The sequence below is a fragment of the Bison bison genome, unplaced genomic scaffold (genome assembly GCF_000754665.1).
Source record: "Bison bison bison isolate TAMUID 2011002044 unplaced genomic scaffold, Bison_UMD1.0 scf7180017864491, whole genome shotgun sequence".
Taxonomy (NCBI): Eukaryota; Metazoa; Chordata; class Mammalia; order Artiodactyla; family Bovidae; genus Bison; species Bison bison.
Genome location: NW_011495050.1, coordinates 24,181,063 through 24,205,299, shown reverse-complemented (window position 1 = coordinate 24,205,299; position 24,237 = coordinate 24,181,063). Strand labels below are relative to the sequence as shown.

Sequence of the window (24,237 nt, the reverse complement as noted above, 5' to 3'; positions counted from 1 at the left end):
TCAGTGTAGCTAACTAGTATAATTGTGTATTTTTAGTCTTATAATAAGTGTAATGTGTGAGCAGACTTCTAGATTAATTTCAACAGTACTACTATTGAGTTTAAATAAAAGTAATAAATGGAGGTACAGTTTCTAGCATCAATTTTATATACTGTTTTACAGTCTACAAAATGGCTGTTGCTAATTAATTTTTCCCCTAGATTCTAAAGATAAAGACTATTAGAGCCTTATTTCTGTTTAGAGCCTTCAAGTTAAAAGCAACTTAATTTCAGGTTGTGTGTGTGATAGAAAACGGATGCATATTTAATATGAAAAACTGCAAAAAAGAGAAGGAAAAACCTACTCTTAAATCATATCACCCAGTGACGGCCTTTCCTTATGGTCTTCTTTTTTTTTCCTGTGTACAAGTTCAGTATTTTCTTTTTTTCCCCCATAATCCAAATCATGTGTGCATTTTTGTTTTCCTCCTCCCTCACTTAATATTGTACCTCAAACATTTTCTTTACTTTCTGTATTTCATTTAATGATCCTATAATACATTGTGTAAGCATAGCATAGACAATCACTGTTCCTACATTATCAGAGAAATAACTTTTCTTTTTTTAAAAGAAATATAATTGATGTTGTAGTGAATATATTTGTTGGGGGTTACTTCTTTAGGAGAGATTCTTGAAAGTGATTGGATTAAAGGAAATATGAATGTTTGCAATGCTCTACGACATGTTGTCAAAGTATTTTCTAGGAAAGTTCTAATTTATACTGTCAGCATCAGTATGAGTGTCATTTATCATATGTATATTACCAAGGTTGACTATTCTTTTTTTTAAATCTTTTCTAATTTAATAAGAAAAAAATACATAAATTATTTTGATTAACTTTTTTAAACCACTAATGGGGATGAATATTTTTCACAACTTTCTTGATCATTTCTATTTCTTTCATAAATTGTTTATTCATGTTCTTTGCCCATTTGTGTAATAGCCTCTTGTTTTTTGTGCTTTAATTTGTAATTCCTTGTGCATTAAACATATCTTTTCTGTTATGCTCATTGCAGGTTTATTTTAGTTTGGGGGATTGATAATTACAGAATTTTTAGTGTTTAAGTAGAAAAAACTATTTCTTCCTATGTTATTTGCTTTTCCCATCACTTCCAAGCTTAGAAAAACTCAAGTTGAGCAACATCCCCAAGAAACAAACCTCAGATCATTTGCTAATATTGTTCTTAAGTTTGTTCTCTCTCCCCCTGCAGTGTCCAAAAATTGTGTAGAAATATCAAAATTTGTTTTGTAAAAGACAGTCCCTAAATTCCTAGCCTCATTCCAGCAGTGATAAAAGAATAACTTTCTATGGTATAAAGCATCCTTTCACACTTAATAAAAGAAATGGTCATGTTTAATCAAGTAATCTTTAGAACTATGACCTTTTGAGATATTTGTAATTTACTTGTAAAAGCTATATAGTGTTATCATAATTAGGACATAAATTAGATGGTAGTACTTGCATAATGTTGCTGTAGATAAAAATTAAGCATCAGATTAGAGTTCCTGCCTAGATGGATTTAGGACCTTTATTGAAATTGAAAGGAACTGTATTAAATGAGGGTTGCAGTTAGTTTCTGAGAAGAGGCAGATGTGACTGCCCTCATAGATGTATATGTTCCTAAAAATACTCATATGTAAGTAGGAAATTGCTTTAAAAATGTTGAGAAGATATTGTATAGTGGAATGAGCATGTTCCTAGTAATTTGGTACGAATCCCTATTTTTCCACATACTAGCTTTTATGGAGATTAGACTAGTTATTGAACCTTTGTGAACCTCATATTTAAGTAGTTTAAAGGATTGGCTAGAATGAGAGTCAAGTACCAAGTTTCAGTGCCTGATCCAGGCTAGTAGTAGCTTCATTGTGGCGCACAATCAGCTGTGTTGCCATAGTAGAGAAAACATGGACTTGGAAAGTTGGCTCTGGTTCCAGGCTGGCTCAGGTGTTTTCTGTCAGCAAGTCACTTAACTGCTCTGAAACTTTGCCTAGCAGCGTTGCCCTAAGGATTAGAGGTATTTGGTGTCAAGAGCCCAGTACATAACAGACATTCAATAAACAGCCACTATTACTGTACTAGGTGGTTCTGATCTCTCAGGGTATCTTTAAATATTATTATCATAGTTTTAAATCTTTACGTGTCTTTCAAGTTTCATTGCAAATTGAAGGTTCCAAGTGACGTTCTTTATTTTAACAGCTGCTTGGTCTAGTGTGGATAGGGGAATGAATACCTCTGAACAGAATTCTGCTTCTTTTGCATCTCTCACACTTAACTCTGCTGTTTCTGGTATGTGAAAACAGTCTTTCATTTAGTTAACAAAAAATTTTCTGTTTAATTTTAGCACTTGTTCTTTGAAAAAATAATCAGAGTCAAGTACTACTAGCCAAATAAATTATAGATAAACAACATAAAGTAGCAAAGGCCTTGAAACGGAGAGCGGAAGACCTAAACTCTTACTGCTGGTGGCTTAGTTCCTTTTATTGTGTAGATAGGAAGATTCTGTGGCCTAACATAACTGAAAGCATGTTGGCACTCATGCAGATGAATGCAAATATTAATAGAAGGCCTTCCTTCAAAGTCATGACACTTCTGTTACTAGTTTATTCCATTATTACTAACCAAACTACCATCAATCCAGCATTACTTACATAGATATGCCATTTATCAGTAATAATTCATGGTCCCAGTGTGCTGATCATGTAGTTCCACAGCGTCTGGAATCACTAGTCTAGAAGAGAGGTCAGCAAACTTTTTCTGTAAAGGGCCCAATAATAAATATTTTAGGCTATGTGGGCCGTTCTGCCTTTGTAGCACGGAAGCAGCCAGAGGCAATGCATAAACCAGATGAGTGTATCTGGGTGAAATTTTGTTCTCTTTCTTTCAACCATTTAAAAATATAAAAACTGTTCTTGGCTCCTGGGCACCTACCAAAAGGGGGGTGGCTAGATTTGGCTTATGAGTTGTGATTTACCAACCCCCAGTCTTACAGGCTACATTGTAGTTCCAGAGGTACCACTGTAGTTCCAGAGGTACAAGTTAATTTCTTCCTTCATTTGGTGACTTTGTACAACAGGGATGCTGTTCTCTCCATATATTCAGAGAAAGCTGCTAAAGAAATAGCAACAGTGTTACTATAGTCTTTCTAAGCAACTAATGTGCTAATTATATATGAATTTTATAGGGTTGTTCTGGTTGTTCGTTTATTTTTAAAATATGTAACCATTTTGAGTTTATGTCAAGCATGTTAGTGGTAAGCTAATCTACAACCAACTGAAAATCTGTGAAGACTTTTATGAAAGGAAGTGATTATGGCTAAGTGTCTTATACAAACATATTCTTAACCCTTTCTTTATATCAGTGGCTCTGAATCCAAAGTGAGTATCAGAGTCACCTAAGAAGGACTCCAAAACACATGCAAATTCTGATGCAGAAGGTCCAGGGTATATGAATCCCTGATGGAGAAGCACTGCTTTACATTTCCATGCTAAAATGAGCTTATGTCAGTAGAGCCAAACATCTTCGAATGTGTATGCCCTGAAAACTGTAAGCAGAATTTTGTGGAAGTCCTGGACAGTAGTCTGACCACAGCTTTCATCACACTGCTTACGGGCAGTGTGACTCCCACTCACCACACCTGTTCCCCACCTCCCAGAGAAATGAAGACAAAAAATTTAGGAGATAATTTTCTCTTCTCTGTAAGTGCGCTTGAACTTAACTTGGTCTCCAAACCGCCGGCACAACTCTCTAAATTCTCTTTGGCTTCTTTCTGCCTCACTTGTCTAAATATCATCTATTTCTTTTGTCTTTTTCCTTAGAAAGTTCTAGCGAACTCAGACATTTTCTAGTTCTCTCCTTCACAGTTCTAAGGATATAGGGATATTCTGAAACATCTAGGATTTTTTTTTTTAATGCTTTATTACTTTTCATTAAGAAAAATAAAATTTTTTTGACTTGAAATTTGGAGATAGCCAATTTGAAGTATATTTTATAAAAGATAAAATCTAATGGATCGGTACTAGGGAAAAAATAGATTTCTGGTCAGTGAATTCAATCTAGTGATTATCATGCTTAATCTAAAATTACCCTCAATTCTACTTTATCTTAACTCTTTTTCTAATGTCTGAATTTTTCCTTTTAGGAGAAATGAAAAATAATTAAATCTTCGTGTGCAAAGTATAGAACTATTGTTATGAAACATCATTAGAAATTTCCATTTTTAATTTTATTGCATTCGTTTTCATTTAAGGGTCTACCGCTGAGCCAGTTTCTCAGTCTACCACTTCTGATTATCAGTGGGATGTTAGCCGTAATCAACCCTATATCGATGATGAATGGTCTGGGTTAAGTATGTCCTTTTATTAGTTTACTTTTGTTTTGTTTTCAGAATTTTCTTTCTAGCACCCTGAATTCATGTTTATGTTTTAATTTTAAATCTAATTTTTCACCTTTTAGGTCATAGCAGTATAACTTAATACCAAATGTGTACTACAAACCGATTATTAAATACCTGTAGAATTTAAAAAAAAGAAAACTAAATTCAGTTTTCATGATTGAGGCAATATTTAAACATGAAGTTTTCTTATAGTTGCACTGTAGTTTTTATAGTTTTTAAAATTGTTTGTTTTAAATAAATGTTCTATTTGTTTCCCTAGTTTTAATATACTAGAGTGAATAGAATATGTAAGAATGGCTTTGAATTTGTGAGGTATGCAGGTTTTTATGTTGGTAGAAAACCATTTTCTTCGTCTAATTTCCAATAGAAGCATAAGAAAGTTAAAGGCAAGAGTCACAAAAAAGAGAAAGGGGAAAAGAATATGATTTTTATGTTCAGAAAGCTCATACCATCTTCATTTTAAAAAAACATTTTTTTCCCCCACAACCTCACGTCTTAGAATTGAAAACCCTCTGAAGACAGGAACTCTGCTTGCCTTTCTTTCTCTCAGTGCTTAGGGCAGTGCGTTACACAGGGGTTCAGCAGCAATGCTGACAATAACGGCAAACACCTGCCTGTGCCGGACACTGATCTAAGCAGTTTGAGTCTTATGTCTATTATTAGTTTGTTTAGTACAGTTCTATTGTAGGTATTATTTCCCCCCCACACTTTCCAGATAAAGAAACTGAAACAAAGAAAAGTTATCTAATTTTCCCCAGCCACACAGTTAAGTTGGAGGAGCAGGTATCAAACTGGTAGTCTGGCTTCAGAGTTTATGCTCGTAACCACTACATGTACAGCCTTGGTGATGAGAGTAATCACGAAGGTAGGTTTGAAACATAGTCTGAAAATTAGTCTTAGACTGGTCTCTGTTAGATTAGTTGAAGCATAATTCTTAGAGGTTGAGGGAGATGAGGTTGGAAAGGTAAATTACGAAGGACCATACTGTGAAAAGCCTTGAGTGTTAGTCGCTCAGTCGTGTCTAACCTGACTCTTTGTGACCCCCATGGACTGTCGCCTGCCAGCTCTTCTGTCCTTAGAACTCTCCAGGCAAGAATACTGGAGTGGGCTCCTGTTTCCTCCTCCAGGGAATCTTCCCCACCCAGGGATCAAACGCAGGTCTCCTGCATTTGTAGGCAGATTGTTTACCATCTGCTGACGGTAAGGGAGGTAAGGGTCAGAATACTAGTTTAGAAGGTAGATCCTAGTTCTAATCCTGACTTTAAAAAGTAGTAACTCATATGTGTTGAATTTTGTCACTTATCTTGGAATCTAAATTAACTGACCTGTAAAATAGAGCAAATAGTCTCTCATATCTATTTCCATAGAGTGTTACGAGGTTTTAATGAGATATTGAATGAACGTGAAAGTTCTTTGAAAATTATAAAGTATCAGATAAATACAAAGTATTATAAGGATGTGAAAGCAATTTTTAGAGGGGAAAAAAGCCTTACCTGTGCTTTGGGAAGAATGAACAGCTATGTGCAAAATAGACTTGAGGAATGATTATAGGACTGATGGGTAGTGATTGTAAGAAAATAGCACTGAGGTGTCGTGGGCAGCTGTTAGATTAAAGCTGTGGTTAAAGCTGAGAAAAACTGAGCAAGCAGGGCTCTAGGCTTCACTGCTTGGACACAATAGCTCTACTATTTTATCCTTAAAAATAAACATATCCATGGGACTCTATTCTTAAAGTAATAAGTGTTAAGAACACTTTCTTTGTTCGTTATGCTGTATTGGCAGTCTTTTAAGTCCTCAGTTCCTCTTTAACTGCATTTTCTCTGAATTATTTTTTGTGCTACCTTCTTTAATGTCACTAATTTTGGTACTCAGTGAATTTAGTCATTCCTTCTAAATTTATAGAATTCATGAAGTATTTGAGATTACGGATCCCACAAAGTATATATATTATTTAACAGTGTGATTTGAGTAATATATTGACCCTCTGGTTTGAGGCATAGATATCATTATCTGGCAGAAAGGCACTGAATTTATCGAAGCACTTGAATATAAAGTTAAGATGCTGGGACTTCCATGGTGATCCAGTGGTTAAGACTCCACAGTCCCACTGCATGGGGCACAGGTTCGATCCCTGGTCAGGAAACTAAGTTCCTGCCTTGCAGCCGAAATAATTTAAAAAATAAAATTAAGATGCTAAAGTACGGAAGATAATGTCTTTTAAAGGCAGCTGTTAATCTGTCAATTATCTTGATCATAAAGGAACAATATCATAACCCCTATAAAAAGTCAGATTTTGAATAGAATTTTGTGTTTGTTGACACATGAGAAAGAATTAATGGCCCCATGGTGAAGAGGTTAAGAGCGTGAGCTTTGAGAACAGACTACCTGAGTTTGAATCTTAGCTACCTTGTTTTTCTGTGTTTCAGTTTCATCATCTGTAAATAATATTTCTTCCCTCACAGACTTAAAGCTCTTAGAACACTGCCTGATACATGGTAAATATTCAGTAAGTGTTGTGGTACTATTGATTGTCTTTTAGGAGCATAGTCGACTCAGTGAGGTTAATTTGTATTATCTAATACAAACACTGGAGAATGTCTTTCTGACATAATTGTTTTGTTTTATTAGAGTTAATGCTGAATTACGTTTTGACCAGAAACAACTGACAGCCATGTTATTACTGAAATAGAAAGGAGAACAGCTGTGATATGCTTAAACCTAAAACATTGTTTCACAAGCAGATTAAATGGAGAAATATTTCCTACCATTTTGAAAAGACAGCTAATACAGTTCTTTGGAAACACTTTAGCAAACTAATGGAAGAATTTTAAGAAGTGAGAAATTATAATTGGAGAGAACTATGCTGTGAATGAAACTATACTACACAATTTCAAGGAAACTAAGAAGTTTATTACATTAGGCCCATGAACTGTTAAGAATTATGCATTGAGAAGTCACCTGGTGACAATTTTTAGGCTTAAGTGATTGACCTGTTGTTTTAAAGTAGTTTTGTTTGGGTTAGGATTCTGTGCTTTTACTGCCTAGAGCCCAGGTTCGGTCCCTGATCTGGGAACTAAAATCCTACAAATGGGGCAGGGGTAGGAAGCAGTTTCATCTGATCTCCAGTTAATTTAAAAGGTGGTCCAGTAGTTTCCACTGCAGGGGGCACAGGTTCAGTACTTGGTTGGGGAACTAAGATCCCACACGCCTCGACTCACAACGTAGCCGCAAAAAATAGATAAGTATACCAACCTGAAATCAATAAACATGGAAAAATCACCATCAAGCTTTAATAAAGCAAGTAGAAATTTATGTTTCTGTTAATGTTCTGATAGAAGTTGAAGCATGGGCTACAGTTATTCCTCAAGCTTTATGGTTGTCTAAACCTTTAAAAAATAATAATTTTACCAAGTACTTTATTAATTAGATTTTTATCCCTCACCACCCCTGCACCACTACCGTATTTATTAAGAGTTTATGTTTTTCTTGTTTAGTCGCTAAGTTGCGTCTGACTCTTGCAACCCCATGGACCCTCCAGGCCCCTCTGTCCGTGGGATTTCCCAAGCAAGAATACTGGAGTGGATTGCCATTTCCTTCTCCAGGGGGTCTTCCTGACCCAAAGATTGAACCCATCTCCTGTGTTGGCAGGTGGATTCTTTATCACTGAGCCACCAAGGAAGCCCCATTTGCTTAATTTTTTTTTTTTCTTTTCTTGACAAAGGGTTTTTTCCTGATAAGAGGCCTTAAGAGACTTGGTTTATGAATACCAGTTTTCCAAATGTAGGTTTCTTATTTGTGAGGGTTAAGCAAAATCATTGACAACTTTGACATTGAAATCTCCTAAAAATATTGTTAATAAATGCTTGGTGTAAGGTGAGCAGTTGGTTCCAGACATCTACTAGATCCATTTTTACTTATAAAAATGACTTCTACATTAAGACATAACCAAGTGTATCTTACTGGGAGATTTATAGGATTGTGAGAAATAAATTAATTGTATATGCCTGATAACTTTTAAACTGGCTTTCTATTGTTAAAGTCATCGATAATGTATAAAAGAAGTGGATACCATTTATTAAGCACTTACTGCATTGTCCTGAACTGCTTTGCTACTGCTAAGTCGCTTCAGTCGTGTCCGACTCTGTGCGACCCCATAGACGGCAGCCCACCAGGCTCCCCCGTCCCTGGGATTCTCCAGGCAAGAACACTGGAGTGGGTTGCCATTTCCTTCTCCAATGCATGAAAGTGAAAAGTGAAAGTGAAGTCGCATAGTCGTGTCCGACTGTTCTCGACCCCGTGGACTGCAGCCTACCAGGCTCTCCTGTCCATGGGATTTTCCAGGCAAGAGTTCTGGAGTGGGGTGCCATTGCCTTCTCCATGAATTGCTTTACACGTATCTTATATAATCCTTTCAACAATCCTATGAAGTTGGTACATAGCCCGTTAAGATTAAGAAATGTGACTCAAATTACATAGTTACTAAGTAGTAGAGCAATATTCAAATATAGGTCTGTTTGACTCTTAAGACACCTTAAAGTCTTAGCCTCTATGCTGTTACTATGTGATACTGGCTCTGGATACCTGCTTGTAGTAGTAAATATAGAAACATAGAAAGGAACTTCCTTTTTCGTAATACATTTCACACTAGTAATCACTTGTCCATGCTTTTCCTGTACTGGACCATAAATTCTTACGTTTTCAGTCTCTCCCCATCCTCCACTGGTTAGTCCCTCTTCTCCCTTTCTGCGCTTCTCATAACAGAATCTGTCACTCTACTTAACCTGTCTGTTGTACTTCATCCCTGAGCAGACTGACTGTGAGCTCCGTGTGGGAAGGCCTCTTGTCATACTCATTTTTGTATCTCTGTTACCTGTCTAGCTCAAGTTCTTATACTTAATAAGATGAAATTCCTGTAACTCCATTGTTAAGATGTACCTATTATTAATGTATTCCTTAATCTCTTCCTCATATAAATTTGGGATCATGAAGCACAGACAGTTTTGTCTGCCTTTTTTTTTTCTATGAGCATTTTCCCAGATCATTACATATTTTTCTGAAACACAGACTTTTTAAAAGTCTTCATGAAGATGTATCATAGTACTTCCCCTCTAAACAAAAATAATAGAATTCATGTGGAAAAATAAGAATAGTGAAGAAAATAAGAGAAATACAGGCAGATTTTTTTTTCTAGATGTTAAAATGCATACAGAATTACATTGTGTATGCCACTATCCCAGGAATAGATGAATGGAACAGAAATTCCAGAAACAGACTGAAGTATATACGAATTTAATATTTGGGGAAAGTAGCATTTGGCATTAATTGGGCAAAAGTCAGGGTTTTGTTTTTTGGTTTTTTTCCCTAGTAAAGAACAATGTTAGGATGACTTGCTAACCATTTACAAATAAAGCCTAACTTCTGTTATCTTGACAGTTTAAGTAGTCATGGGTGTATACATGGATGTGTATGAAAGTCTAGGTTAAATTTTTTTTCTTTAAAAAAAAAAAAAAATTGTTCTTGAGAATAGGGTGATAGAAGCCCTAAAAATGACTCACATATTTGGAAAGATGTAAGTAGCATTGAATAATCTGAAAAAACTGTAAGGTACAGGTTAAGTATTTTTAAAAAGAGGAGAAAAGGAAGAGGTTAAATATTCTGCATGATTTGGTGAACTTGAAGAAGAACCTAATCTTGAAATAGTTCATAAGGAGGGGAAGAGTGTGATTTTGGCACTTCTGTTAAAGACTCATTTTGTACCCTGGGGGGAAGAATCAGAAAACAAAAAAAATGACCAAGTCCTTCTTATAGTTAGACATACACAATGAAAAGAAAGCAAATTCAGGAGACAAAGTTCCTTTGATAAAAAAGGAAGTAGGAAGAATGGAATAAATGGTTAATTAACACCTTTTCTGGAGTTTCTTAGTCATTGCATCTAGTGTTACTGGGGTTTTTCCTAACTCTTAAAATGTGATTGGGAGGAAGAAGAGTAATAGTTTAAAATTACAGCTTAGTTCAACATAAAGAAGTTGGGGTTTTGCATTTGGTTTTTGGCAGAAATGACAGATAACCTGATTCACACTGTTAAATTTTAGATGGTCTGTCTTCTGCTGATCCCAGTTCTGATTGGAATGCGCCAGCAGAAGAGTGGGGGAACTGGGTAGATGAAGAAAGAGCCTCACTTCTGAAGTCCCAGGAACCAATTCCTGATGATCAAAAAGTGAGTAAAAGGATCGGTGGATATGTTTATTTCTCTGTGCATCCGGCTGTATTGGAATTATTAATGTATCCAGGGGTCGAATTGCTTCAGAGAGGCATTCTAATCGTACTAGCTTCAATCATCTTAGGGTCGCATGCCTTCTCTCTATTACTGTTTCTTCTTTCCACAGATTATTGAGGATTCTGTGTGGAAAGCACTATTATATACTGATAAGAAAACAAACGCACAATTCCTGTCCTCTTACCAGAATTATTATATCAGCCTACCAACTCTTGGTGTGTTTAGATAAAAGCAGATTGGTTCTCAGTAAAAAATTAAGGAAAGCTTCATAGCAAGATAAGACTGAGAACATTATGAGAAAGGGACCAAGGAAAGGAACATGTTTGATGGGGAGGAACAATACACGTGTGGAATCGACTGGTGGTAGGATCAGTGGTTTATATGTCAGTCTTCCCCTTCTAGGCTTCATTCCTTAAGGAAAGGGACTGTGAAGTTCCTGTTTTTGTAGCTCTAGCAACATGTTTGGTATTTAGTAAATAGATGAAACGAATGATGTACATTGCCACAGTTTTATGGAATTCGTTAAGTAATGAGAACCTAGGACAGCTTTCAAACCGGGGATAACCTGTTCATTGCTCGGGTTAGAAAAACTAGGCTGGATATTGCAGAAAATTGAGAAGAATGATTTTGGAGCCTATTTTGTACTATTTTGATTACATAAATCAGGGCAGGAGATAATAAACTAAGTTGATAACTTTGAAAAAGAATGGAAGTGGTATTTACAAGAGACACTAAGCTACTGTTTGAACTTTTCTGCTAGTTAGTTTTTCTATTAAAAAAAAAAGTCAAAGAGAAGATAATAGGGCCATTATTATTCAACAAAGATTAATTGCATCTGCCATGGGTCAGATATTGTGCTAGTAGAGAAACAAAATATAATTACTGCCTTCAAGGAGCCTACACTCCAGGCAGGGAGGAGAGGAAGGAGACCAGCACTCTAGAAGATAATGGTAATGTTATAATATATTAGGTATTCTGAAAGCACTTTGGAGTTTTAGCAAAGGCATCCCAGAGGTAAGAGCATAATGTATAGCAAAGAGGGGTCAGAAATGAGACTGGAGAGAAAAGCAGAGGGAAGATTCCACAAACCCTTGAATACTATGCAAAAAACCTTGGATTTTGTCCTATAAATAATGGGAGAATCTTAAAGTGGTTTGTTTTGTTTTGGGGGATTTTTGTTTTTGTTTTTGTAGGGTGGTGTTGTTTTGGTTTGGGGGTTTTTTTTGCTACTTTGGTAATGCCTGTAGATAAAGGAATGGAGGCATATGAGAACACCAGTCTAAACATTGTTTTAGTAGACCTGTACAATGGTATACAGAGTAAGGGAGAGGTTTGAAAACAATTAATTGAAGCAAAATCAACAGAACATGGGGGTTAGAATTGATTGGAGAATCATCAAAAATGACTTGAAGAACACTTAGGTACCTGGGATGGTGAAAGTGGTGTTCCCAACAGAGAAAACAGAAGCTAGTTAACTGAGGGGAAAGGTGGTTGGTTCAGTTTGGGATGTGTTAGATGCGGCGTGTTTTGTAGATTTGCCTTAGAAAAGTGGCACACGGGCTTAGCTGTTCAGCGCCATGTGGGATCTTCCCAGACCAAGGATCAAACCCACGTCCCCTGCATTATAAAGTGGATTCTTAACCAGTGGACCACCAGGGAAGCCCAGAATGTCCATTTTTTCATGAGTTAAAAGATGTTAATCTCAGCCTTTTTCCCATGAACAAAAATAGTGTCATACCATACGGAAACACATTTCTCTTATGGCTGGATTATAAATTGGCTGAAAAGCAGACTGACCAGAGTCCTTATGACCTGAATATCCTTCAAAGGATGCATCTTTTCATATGATATTTTCATCATTATGAGCCTGTGGTAAAAACTTCTGTGGAAGTTTCTCCACAGCTAGTAACCGACTTGGACTGAATGTCTCTTAACCAAGATTCTAATGTGCTATTTTTGTCATGCACAGTATTATTTTTAATGACATTCCTTCTCGCATTGTGTTTTGTTTTTTTAATTAAGCCTTTTGAGGTAATTTTAGAGTCACATGTACCTACAAGAAATAATACAGAGAAAAAACACCTGTACCCTTTACCCAAGGGCCCCCAATGATAACATCTTGTAGAACTCTAATAAGACAATATCACAACCAGGACCTTGACACTAATACAGTCAAGATTCAGAACATTTCTAGGGCTTCCCTGGTGGCTCAGTGGTGAGGAATCCACCTGCCAATGCAGGAGACAGGGGTTGCCTCCCTGGTCTGGGAGGATCCCATATTCTACAAAACAAGAGAGCCCGAGAACTACAACTACTGAAGCCCACATACCGTAACTTGAGAGCAGCCCCCACCCGCCGCAACTAGAGAAAAGCCCACACAGCAGTGAAGACCCAGCATGGCCCCCAAAATAAATATCAATAAAAAAATTTTAAAGATGCAGAACATTCCTAGTCTCTTTATGAAATACCTGTTTATATCTTTTGCACGTTTTCCAACTGGATTGTTTATTACTGAATTTTGAGTGTTCTTTATATAATCTGGATACAGGTCCTTTGTTGGATATATAATTTACAGATACTTTCTCTTCCTCTGTACCTTGTGGTTGTCTTAACAGGGTCAAATTCAATTTTAATGCAGATAGCTCTGTGTTTAAATAAAATGAATGACCTATGAAATGAACTTTTAAAAACCAAGGTTTGCACAGCTCTAATTATCATGTAGTGAGTATTGAAAGATGTAAGAAAAAGGGGTTTATCATAAACAAATAGAAGAGTGAAGAGTTTTGTTACTTTGTGTGTGATTTAAGTTCAGTTTTATTATTACTAATATGTAGAATTTGGGAGAAAAAGACTAAACCTAATAAATTATTTCCTAAATTCTGAATAAAGAAAACTTCATTGATTCATTTCAGTACTTTTGCTTTTAACATCAGGTTTCAGATGATGATAAAGAAAAGGGAGAGGGAGCTCTTCCAACCGGAAAATCTAAAAAGAAAAAAAAGAAAAAGAAGAAGCAAGGTGAAGATAATGCTCTTGCACAGGTAAAGTATCAAAACAACAGATATCGTTCCTTAAGCACCTACTACTGACTTATGAAAGGATCATTTGTAGATGCTAGGAAAATGCAGAGATATAAAGACAGGATGTGAGACATCAGATTTACTTAGTGTTTGAAAAGTCATAGAATGTTTTAAAGATTTTATATATCATACTGTAATAAAAAGATTGTTGCTCTAAAGAAAATCATATCAAAGATATAAACCAAAAGCAATTGACTAAAATTCTAAATTAGTGCACTTGGGTTTATATGGTGAAATGAAACAGATATTATGGTATTTCACACTTAACAGAAATTCTTTAAGCAGTGGAATTTAGCAGGTTAGAACTTTAATACAGTTATGAAAGCCATGTGCATAACAAGGGGTATCTTGCACTTGACTCTGAGTTTGCTGGCTGTTGCACTTGGTATCCTTTCCTGATATTTTTGGCTTTTAACAGAAACTTTGGTCTTTTCCTATCTGGGAAAGTATTTCTAGATTTTAATATAGATGAAAACAGGTTAATTTCAGGTGTACTAGATTACTAGAAAAATGCATGGCTTTGTTTTTGAAAGCATTATCACTATTACATTGCAGCTTATGGAAATCTTGTTTCTCATCTGTAACTTTGTGGCTAATTGTATTCATTCCTTTAAATGTAAGAGATAGCCAAAATATTTAGAGAACAGGCTACATAGTAATTTTCCTACTTAATTAAATTGTGAAAATTCCTTTGCTGGTGTTCTTTTTTTCTTATTATTATTGCACTGGGTCTTGGTTGCTTCGCACAGACTGATTGGGGCAGCTGGGGGCTGCTCTTCGTCGTGGTGCCAGCTTCTCACTGGTGGCTTCTTGTAGAGCACGTGCTCTGGGCGCACAGGCTCAGTAGTTGTTTGGCACATGGGCTTAGTTGCTCCCTGGCATGTGGAAACCTCCCGGACCAGGGATTTGAACCCGTGTCCCCTTTATTTGCAGATGGATTCTTATCCACTGTACCACCAGGGAAGTCCTGTGTTTTTAAATACAGTGAATAAGTATATAATCACTTAAATATATTTAAGTGTATTTAATTCACTTATATACAGTGAATAAGAGAGTAAGTCAATTTGTATTCATCTCTCTGTTCTGCCATTTACTAGTTTTTTGTTAGGTGTATTTTGCACAAGTTACTTAACTGCATAGGTTGCTTTTGAGAATTAAATGAGATCTGTGAAGTTCTAACCTATGCATAAGTGATTACATTTTGGATTTTTTTTCTTCCTTACCATTTACAATGATGTCATATTTAATATAGTCTTATTCATAACTTCTTTCACATACCTAAGCATGTAATGTATTTTTAAAAGTCTATAAAGGGCTAAGAATGAAAATGTTTAAACTTGGAAAGAACCTTAGAATTTATCTACACAAATTTTATTTTAAAGTTGAGAAAACTACAGTTTGAGGAAATCAAAAATTTGTCCTTGATATTTTATGACATGCCTAAGCTTTCTACTGTGAAGGCTTAATTTATCTAGAAAATGCATTTATATATATATATTTCGTGCCTTATGCTACCGCTGCTGCTAAGTCACTTGTCATGTCCAACTCTGTGCTACCCCATAGATGGCAGCCCACCAGGCTCCCCCGTCCCTGGGATTCTCCAGGCAAGAACACTGGAGTGGGTTGCCATTTCCTTCTCCAATGCATGAAAGTGAAGTCACTCAGTCATATCCGGCTCTTAGTGAACCCATGGTCTGCAGCCCACCAGGCTCCTCCATCCATGGGATTTTCCAATAGCATTTCACTTAATGACTTCTTCATGCCTTGAAGAAATCATTAAGTGAAATGCTATTTCTAAAGTCTTAAAATATCAACTAATTCACCATGTAATTTTTCTAAAAGGAAAAAGTACTAGTTTTTTGTTTGATTTAGTAAATTAAATGATTCCCATTCGAGGTTGTGAGTGTGTTGCTTTTTAGTTTACAGAAGATTTAAATCCCTGAAGAAAACAAGAATGATGAACATACCAGAGATTTTTAAAATCTTTTAATAATAATGACTTTTTTATGCTCTTTTAAGCTATTGGGCAGTTTCTGAAATAAAATTATCTTCCTGAGAAGTATCTTCTGGACATTGGTACTATAAACCAAGTATATTTTAATTCATGAAATGATTTATAAATGCACTGCTTTTCTCTGTAGGACACAGAAGAATTAGAAAAAGAGATTAGAGAAGAGCTTCCAGTGAATACCTCTAAAGTCCGTCCAAAACAGGAAAAAGCTTTTTCTTTGAAGACCATAAGCACTAGTGATCCAGCTGATGCACTAATCAAAAATAGCCAGGTAACTTTTTGATATCCAAGAAATAAAATTCTGATGACTGGAGAATTGTATTAATACTAATATTTTATTAAAACACCGTGCTAAACATTTTTAATACACCAAATTGCCCTCATAGCAACCTGAAAAGAAGAGGTACAACCCATCATATGAATGAGGGTAGAGAAGTTGAATAAGTTGGCCCAACTCCTACCGCTGTCAGAAGCAAAACTAGAGAAAGCCACTAGACGGTTTCTTTTTCTTATTAAATGTATAGGCATCCAAGGGACAGATACATGGCTTACAGAAAATGTGAGTAGTTGCACTTTCCCAAAAGCTTGCACATAATGTATTATGACTGTGGTCCAGTCTCTAGAATGTAGCATCTTTTTAAATGTAGTGGCAGTATCTTAAAATGCGTGCCATCTGTGGAAAATTTTGATATGTCAGAAGGGACCATTTTATAAAAGGCCTAGACCAGTGACACAAAGCCCATAGCGCTTTAAAGTCTGATTTCTAATTTGGCAAGTTGTATCATTTAGAAATACGTGAAATATTAATAACTATGAAATTGTGCATGGTTCTCATTCAAAATGTGTATTGAGAATCTCCCACAGTATTTAAAGTTCTGGAGATACAGCAGAGAACAAAGCAGAAAAAAATATCCCTGCCTTTATGGTGGCACTTACATATTTAATGAAACAGCTTTAATATTAAGACCGCAGAGGGTCATGTGACATTTTGATAAGTCATTTTCAGAAGTCACCTTGTAAGGGGTATTTGAGTCCTTCTGTGATTTAATATAGAGAAGTGAGAGGATGGAGAGTAGGAAGAGATTTAAAATGAGTACTAAAACTTTGTAATAAATACAGGGAACATTAATAAAACTGAACCAAGCGACATAAATGCAGCTTCAGATACCTGAAATAGAAAGGAGTCCTGGTAGTTACCTAGGCACGCACACCTTTCTCTTTGTTTCCTTCCTTGTTTTGCTTTTTTGAATTCATGGAGCCTAGAAGAACAAGGGGCAAGAGAAGTGTGACTTACCCTTGTTTCTGTACTCAGAATCGTCGTCACGGATACGGCTTAAGGGTGAGATGATCTCTGACTCATCTGTTCCAACCTCACTCCACGTAGCACAGTTTCTGTCCTTTACCTGCCCTAAACATTCATTAACAATTGGGCCTCATTCTGGCACATCAGTTAGTTGACCGCTCTGCTCCCAGGTTGGAGAGGAGAGGCGAGACTCAAGTTTGGCCCTGAGCATTTATAATTTCACTACCAGACTCTCACTAACTCTGAAGATTTGAACCTGAGTTTTACTAGTTGCTTTAATAGATTAGGACTAGTAGCTAGTCTGCTTTATCTGAGGCCATCTTTTTCCTTGGGGAGAAAACTGAAGCTGTTGCTGCTGCTGCTACTTGAGATATCCCTACCTCATGAGAAGGAGAAAAGGAGATGTCACTACTGGTAGTTCAGAAAGTTGCTATTTTTGACTTTACAAGAAAAGCTTTTGAGGAGGTGAGAGTTTGTGGGAAAATGGACAGAACCATTGAATACCAGCACATGAAAAAATCCTGTTATTTGTAATGAAAAAGACAAATGTAAAAGTTAATGAAAACTGAATTATTCACTCCTCTTTGAGATTCAGTAGACATCTTGTAATTTTACACATTTAATCATTTTTATCTCAACCTGTATTTGTGGATATTGTAGTTAAAGATTTATTTGCTTACATGTCACTAGAGGGCAGGCATGAGTTGTAGTGCTTCTGCTGTAAATGATTCATTCTTTGTATTTCAGCTGAGCAGCCTCTTGTTATTACTATGACATTTGATTTTTTTAATGAAAACCTAAGATAATTTTATTTCAAAATAGCCTATCAAGACTCTTCCACCTGCTATTTCTACCGAGCCATCTGTTATTTTATCAAAAAATGATTCTGACAAAAGCTCTTCCCAAGTGCCACCGATGCTACAAGAAACAGATAAATCCAAGTCAAATACTAAGCAAAATAGCGTGCCTCCTTCACAGAGTAAGTAATCCTCATGTTGGTTCTTTTGGTGTTCTCTGTACTGTTTATAGGTGTCACTGTCTTGGAAGTCTAAAGGATTACTGAGTTCAGTTCAGTCACTCAGTCCTGTCACTCTTTGCGACCCCATGAAAGGACTACTGGAGCAGCCCTTTCCTCCTCTGCAAAGCCTAGATTCCTGGGCACCTTGCAGAGCTCAGTTGTGAGGATCAGGGAGCTAAAGTCACTCAGGCCAGAGTAGGTGGCTAAGGACATACACAAGGAGCCCTTGGTACCTGCCCCTACTCTCCAGGTCCCTCCCTTTTTCTGTGCACAAGTTCTTGAAGCCGTGCCCCCTCCCCGCCCTTCTTCTCCCTTCAGCTGCCTTTAGTGTCCACTTTGCCCGCTTTCACTCTTGCTACTTAGATTGAGTCTTATAAGTGGTGGGTTTTTAGGTCAAAATGATGAACTATCATCCGTGTGGTTAAACCACATAATACATTGAAATTGAGGAAAAGAGAGGAGGGCAGCCGGAGAATAACCTAAAAACCTGTAACTAGAACTTGAAAATGAGAACGTAAAATTTGAGGCATTAGCAGTGGATTTCAAAGCATGTTTTTATCGACATTGCTTTTGTATTTTTGAAACAGAACAGTATTTACCATCCTCCTGACGTCTCTTTCGCTCTCCCTTTCTTTTTTTTTTTTTTCCTTTTAGCCAAGTCTGAAACTAGTTGGGAATCTCCCAAACAAATAAAAAAGAAGAAGAAAGCCAGACGGGAAACGTGAATTTTTTTTCTTCCTGAATTGGACATGTGTTTGCAAACACTGTCTTGAAGATTATGCTGTTTATGCAATAATTTGTGAACATGTACAGAGTTTTATATAAATTTAAACCAGTTTTTAAAACAAAACTGTGAACACAACCACCGTAAAAATGGAATCAAAGGAAAGTTAATTTATGAAATTAAGAGGTCAGCAGAACACGCTGCAGTGCTGGAAGACGCTGGGAAGGTCACTCTGATGAGAGCGATCTTAGGGTTATCATCCTGGCTGTACAGCAGTGCCCTGTTTACAACAGCTGTGCCCTGTCTCATCTGCAGCTAAGGAATAAAGGATTCTGATTAGAGAGAAGGCTGCCTGCAAACTAGGAGGCAGCTTCTTGGATCTTATGCACGGAACTGAAACCATTTGAATCTGTTTTATGCTTAAATCAAAGTGCTTTGATCAAATGCATAATCTGCCATATCTTTACATATTTGTTGGTAGCAATTTGTATTAAAGAAATCACAAGTGCAAATAAAAAGTCATTTATTATTTAACTAAACTGTCATGGTTTAGTTTACAATTTTTAAAATGTTCTTAAAACATTCAAAACGCAGTTGACACTTGTATGGCTTATGAAGTTATTTTTTGATAGTCTTACTTTACTTGAATTGTTCAAAGTACAGTATATTTTAAGTTAAGAAAGGTAAACTCTATGTATTTGTTTTATACTTTTAAGGTTCCAGCTCACAAATAATGCTCTTGTGTATGATTTGAAAACTTTCAGGCAAAATCCAACTTACATTTTTTTCCTTTCCCTAGCAATTACTTTTTCCAGCATCAATTCTTCTTCGTTACTAATACTTTTTTGACTTTACAAGTGAAATCTTTCACAAACTAGTTATACAGACAGAACTTTGAGTACATGATGGAGAATGAAAAACTAGAGTCAGACAGCTTTAATTGACATTGTCAAGACCTCCAGTTATCAGGAATACATTTTTTTACTGCCTTAACCTGTAGTGCGTAGAATATGCATCAATTTCTTGAAGGGGATTCGTGTTTTTATAAGAATTTTCATGTAATTATTGCAATCGTGATCAAATAAGGAACGTTTCCTGCTTGAAACTGTATTGATTGAAATGATGTGTGAGACGTTTCACCGTTTTCAGGCACTGTGTAATTCTGTTGTAATAAACTGGCAGGTATCTTTGTAACTATAAATAGTGCATGCTCAGCCATGTACACTGTAAATAGCCTTTACCAAACGTGTTTGACAAGGACCATAATTAACATCACTTAGTGAATTGTGATAAAGAAAAAAAGCCATGACTTACTTGATGTGATTGGCTTAATTGTTTTTCTGTGGCGCCAGAATGAAACTGTTTAACAGCTGTAACCAATGGTACTGATCTATCCATCCAGTTCTGTCTCTTCTATTTGATTGTGGTTTGATAGTATTGCATTGTCACACCGGAAAGCTAAAGAAACAGAATGGTTTCAGTTTTGCTGAAGACTGGCCTTATTAATGGACAGCTTTCCTAACAAGCGATTATTAACTTTTATCAGGTGTTAACATCTGTTTCAGGAACACGGCAGTATGTTTACATGTCAGAAGTTTTGTTTAATTCTCTGATATTTCTAAATTGATTTGTTTAAATAAATTCAACAAATGGATAGCATTGGTTTTATTTGCTTCAGTGTCGGGATAAATAAGCTAAAGTGCCAGGAGTGAATTTCTTGAAATGACTGTATTAGCTTTATATAGCTGCTTCCTAAAGAGATCCAAGGATTCCTGCGTTGCAGCACTTTGTAAAGGCATCAGCAAAGGAGAATTCAATAGGAAGTCTGTGTAATTTTAGAATGTGCCAAAAGATGTATGCTCAAAAAATTTAATTGAACTCTCTCAACTCTACCTCACCATTTATCTTAGAATTGTGTTGGCTGTGTCAAATGTCGGACTTCTTATTTCTCCATCTTAGTATCTCTCATTGAACCACCAACGCCAGGTGTTACAAACACCTTCTTTTGAAGGGAGATGGGTGCAGAGACAGAGAAGTGCCCTTCTAAATTGGGGTGGATCCGAGATGGAAATAAATACCCATCCCTTCTCTCTGGCTCAAGAACTAGGGCATGGCTTTTCTATTTCAAGAGATGGCAGCTATGAGTGTTAAAATGACTATCAGTTCATTCTCTTACACATGCATGAGGTGCAGGCTGTTGCACAGTTAAAACATCATTCATTGTTCATCACTCTCCACTTGTTCCATAAATGTTTATGACATGAAAGCAGTTTCTGGCATCTGAACCAGAGGAATTGTTTTCCAGCATCAACTCAAAAGACATTAAAATCCAGGGAGGAGGGGAAGAGAGGAGAATTGTCGTCCTTTGGAGGCTTGGATTAGACGTTCCCCCAGCCACTAGTAGGGACATAAGTGACCCCTTTAAAACTTTTATCAGGCCTGAAGGGGATCCTTGTTCTGATTAATAAACAAAGCCTCCTAGAGAAACTATTTAAATAAAACGCCTTCATCCTGACCTGTCTCCCCATACTTAGTGAAAATCCTTCCTGTCCTGGAGCAGGGAATAATGGGTTAGGACTTCCCCAGACTGGAATCCTACCTCTCTGTACCCTACATTGAGCAAAACAACAGTTGAGAGAGTCCAAAAGACAAGTATTGAAATAAAATGTCACTAATGTAATTGACCGTGTTTCCTTTGCGCATGCATTTTATTGGATGGGGAGTGGGAATAAGTCATCTGAATCTGTTGGTATTATTTCAGAGACTAATCCAGTTTGTACTTGGGTTAAAGATACTGAAGGGCAATATTTAACTACAGAGTTTAGTTTTTCTTAAAAACAATCCTCTTAATATAGTGTGAAATGTCTTTCAAATTTTAGAATTTAGGCTTGAGATGTCTAATAGATGTCTTAAGACTTTCCTATAAACTCATTGCACAAACTGGAATTACCTTCCAACAGACTTAGGGAATGCAAATATGTTATTTGTAAAATGCATTGAGTACTGTAAATAAAACAAGCCATTTTTGTTTTGTTTAAATTGCTCATTACAATTCTCTTATGGGAGGGGACTGACTGCGCATCCTAAGCTAGTCTAAGAGGCAGTGACTTTTTGATGTTGTTAATGTTTCTAAACTCTAGGTTCTATATGTTTCAAATGTTCTTGATGCTCTGAAGCCATAGGTGCACTTGGAGGTTTTAAGCACTGGAAAAGGCAGAAGTGTTGAGAGTGAAGCATCTCTTGCGCTCTCCCCGTTTGTGACACAGCGTTGTCTGTGGGAAACAGCCCCCATCGTCTTAGCAGTAGACGTAACTCACCAGGGGCAGTGTATCACTCGAGTCAACCCTTTGAGACCCAAATTGGCATCATTGTTTTAGAAGTTTATTTCTCTTTCATGTCCGTCCGAGAAAGCAGTCCAGAGCTGCTCTGACCCTCGGCGGGACCAGGCGCCCGGGTCCATCCTCCTGTGTTGCTCTTCCACGTTCTCAGCCTGCAGCATCCGTGTCACGCCTGCAGACAGCCGCACCAGTTAGAAACCCCCTCTCAGCATTTCTGCCCCCTTCCTTGAAGAGCTCTTAGCAGGTTATTCACACCACACAGGCTTATCCACGCAATCACTTGATCCTACTAGCTTCAAAGGGGCATGGGAAATACTAAGTCTCTATCCTGGGCTGTCACGGGCCAAATTAACATTCAGGTTTCGTGACTGAGGAAGCAGGAGAGCACGCCATCAGGAACAGCTCGCCGTCTTCTGGCACAGGGTTGGCATATATCGTGTATATTATGCAGCCAAGCATCACTTTCAAGGGCAGGTTAGCTTTTCCCATTGAGCAGAAATTTAAAATCTCTTGGATGCTAACATATGTAATAGATTCTGAAAGAAATTTCTGCCACTCGATGCTTTAAATTCTAAAGACCTAGAGGCTTAAAGAAACTTAATAGCCTGCTATCACACATTCACTGCAAGTATAGATTATAACAATTTGCAGGGAAGTTACCCTGGTGTATAATCTTTTAAAAATTAAAAGGCATTATTACTATTCAAAATAATAAAAGATTTCTAATCCTAGCATCAAGACAGGTATATGAGGTGCTTGTAAAATGTTTGCTACCTACCTAATAATTAACAATACTGAGGTTCATGAACAGGCTAATCTGAAGAAAAATTTAAGCAGATTCAAGGTCATCCCCATGATAATGGCATTCTTATTTGTATGTGTGCTTTCCTTTTTTATTTATTGTATCAAAGCCTTCAAAATGAATATATGTAACATGTACATAAATTATAAAGCATAATAAAATGAACACCTCTGAAACCACCATTCTGCTTAAGAAATAGAACGTTACCAGTAGGGGGTGTTGGGGGTGAGCGCGATCTTTGGTAACAGGATCAAGCGGCGGGGGTGGGGGGTGTTGGAGGGGGCTGCGGAGGTGTGGATGAAAACAGCTGCTCTCAGATAGCCAGGGTTGGCAAGGTCCTTATCGGTGCCAGAACTGACTAGGGGTCCCAGGTAACACCCGTCACCAGGTCTCGGAAGGCTGTCTGGACAGCCTCACTGGTGCTGCTTCCTAAAGTCGTCCCACGGACGTCTGGTGGGAAATTGTTGGGATGAATACGCACAGGTACACAGTGAGTCACCGTGCGCGAAGAGTGCCCTCGGAGCTGTGCGATGCACACTTCGCGTGGCAGCCTTTCCACAAGGAAGGATAGCGAGGCTCTTTGCTAGAAGCTGCTCCCCCAGGCTCAGAAGAGCCGTGTGCGTCCTGCTTAGGGCAAGGGCATCTTGTGAAGTGTGCCGGGGCTACAGACTTTCTGAGACACCACAGGGCTTCGTGGCAGATCAACCGGAGCTCTGAGCTCCTTAAGACACTAGAATTATGAATAATTTCTTTTCTAAACCGTCTTCCATGATTTTAAAATATATTGCTGGGAATAGTTGGAGCTATTCCCACTTCTCATCAAAACTGAAGTGACCACGATAAGGAACAATGGCGGAAAACCTGCCTTAGCACTGAAACTAGGAAAGGGGCATCCAATGCCAGAAACGGAGGCATCTTGTTATCAGCAGTCAAAATCCAGAACATTTTCAAAGGAATTAAACGGATCCAATAGCAGGAAATCTAACCATTTAATCACAAAGCAGAAAAAGTTCATGATCATGACACTAAGCTGAAGTATTCAATCCAACAACTATTCCAAAATTAGATTTTAAAAACTTAAAGTAGGAGAAATACTTATGTCAGATTCATTAAAGTCAAACCAAGGCAGGGTTACTTGCTAGTCAACATTGTCTTACGTGTTAGCAGTTAAGAAAAATTTTAAATTGGTACAACATCAAAGAAGAAAGAAACCATTTTTTCCTGATTGCATACCTAGAAAACCCAAGAGGTT

The 24,237-nt window shown here is 37.1% G+C and overlaps 1 protein-coding gene across 1 annotated transcript in view; it reads left to right on the top strand.

Annotated features, from left to right (window-relative positions):
- The window catches only part of MTDH (metadherin), a 58,315-nt gene extending 35,148 nt beyond the window's left edge, over positions 1 to 23,167 (top strand). The window contains exons 9-14 of the mRNA XM_010863563.1: positions 4,286 to 4,384; positions 10,525 to 10,649; positions 13,643 to 13,750; positions 15,931 to 16,071; positions 17,926 to 18,082; positions 18,776 to 23,167. Of these exons, the coding sequence (XP_010861865.1) occupies positions 4,286 to 4,384; positions 10,525 to 10,649; positions 13,643 to 13,750; positions 15,931 to 16,071; positions 17,926 to 18,082; positions 18,776 to 18,846 (701 nt within the window). The 3' untranslated portion in view covers positions 18,847 to 23,167. The remainder of the gene's footprint in view (positions 1 to 4,285; positions 4,385 to 10,524; positions 10,650 to 13,642; positions 13,751 to 15,930; positions 16,072 to 17,925; positions 18,083 to 18,775) is intronic.
- The last annotated feature ends 1,070 nt before the right edge of the window (positions 23,168 to 24,237 follow it).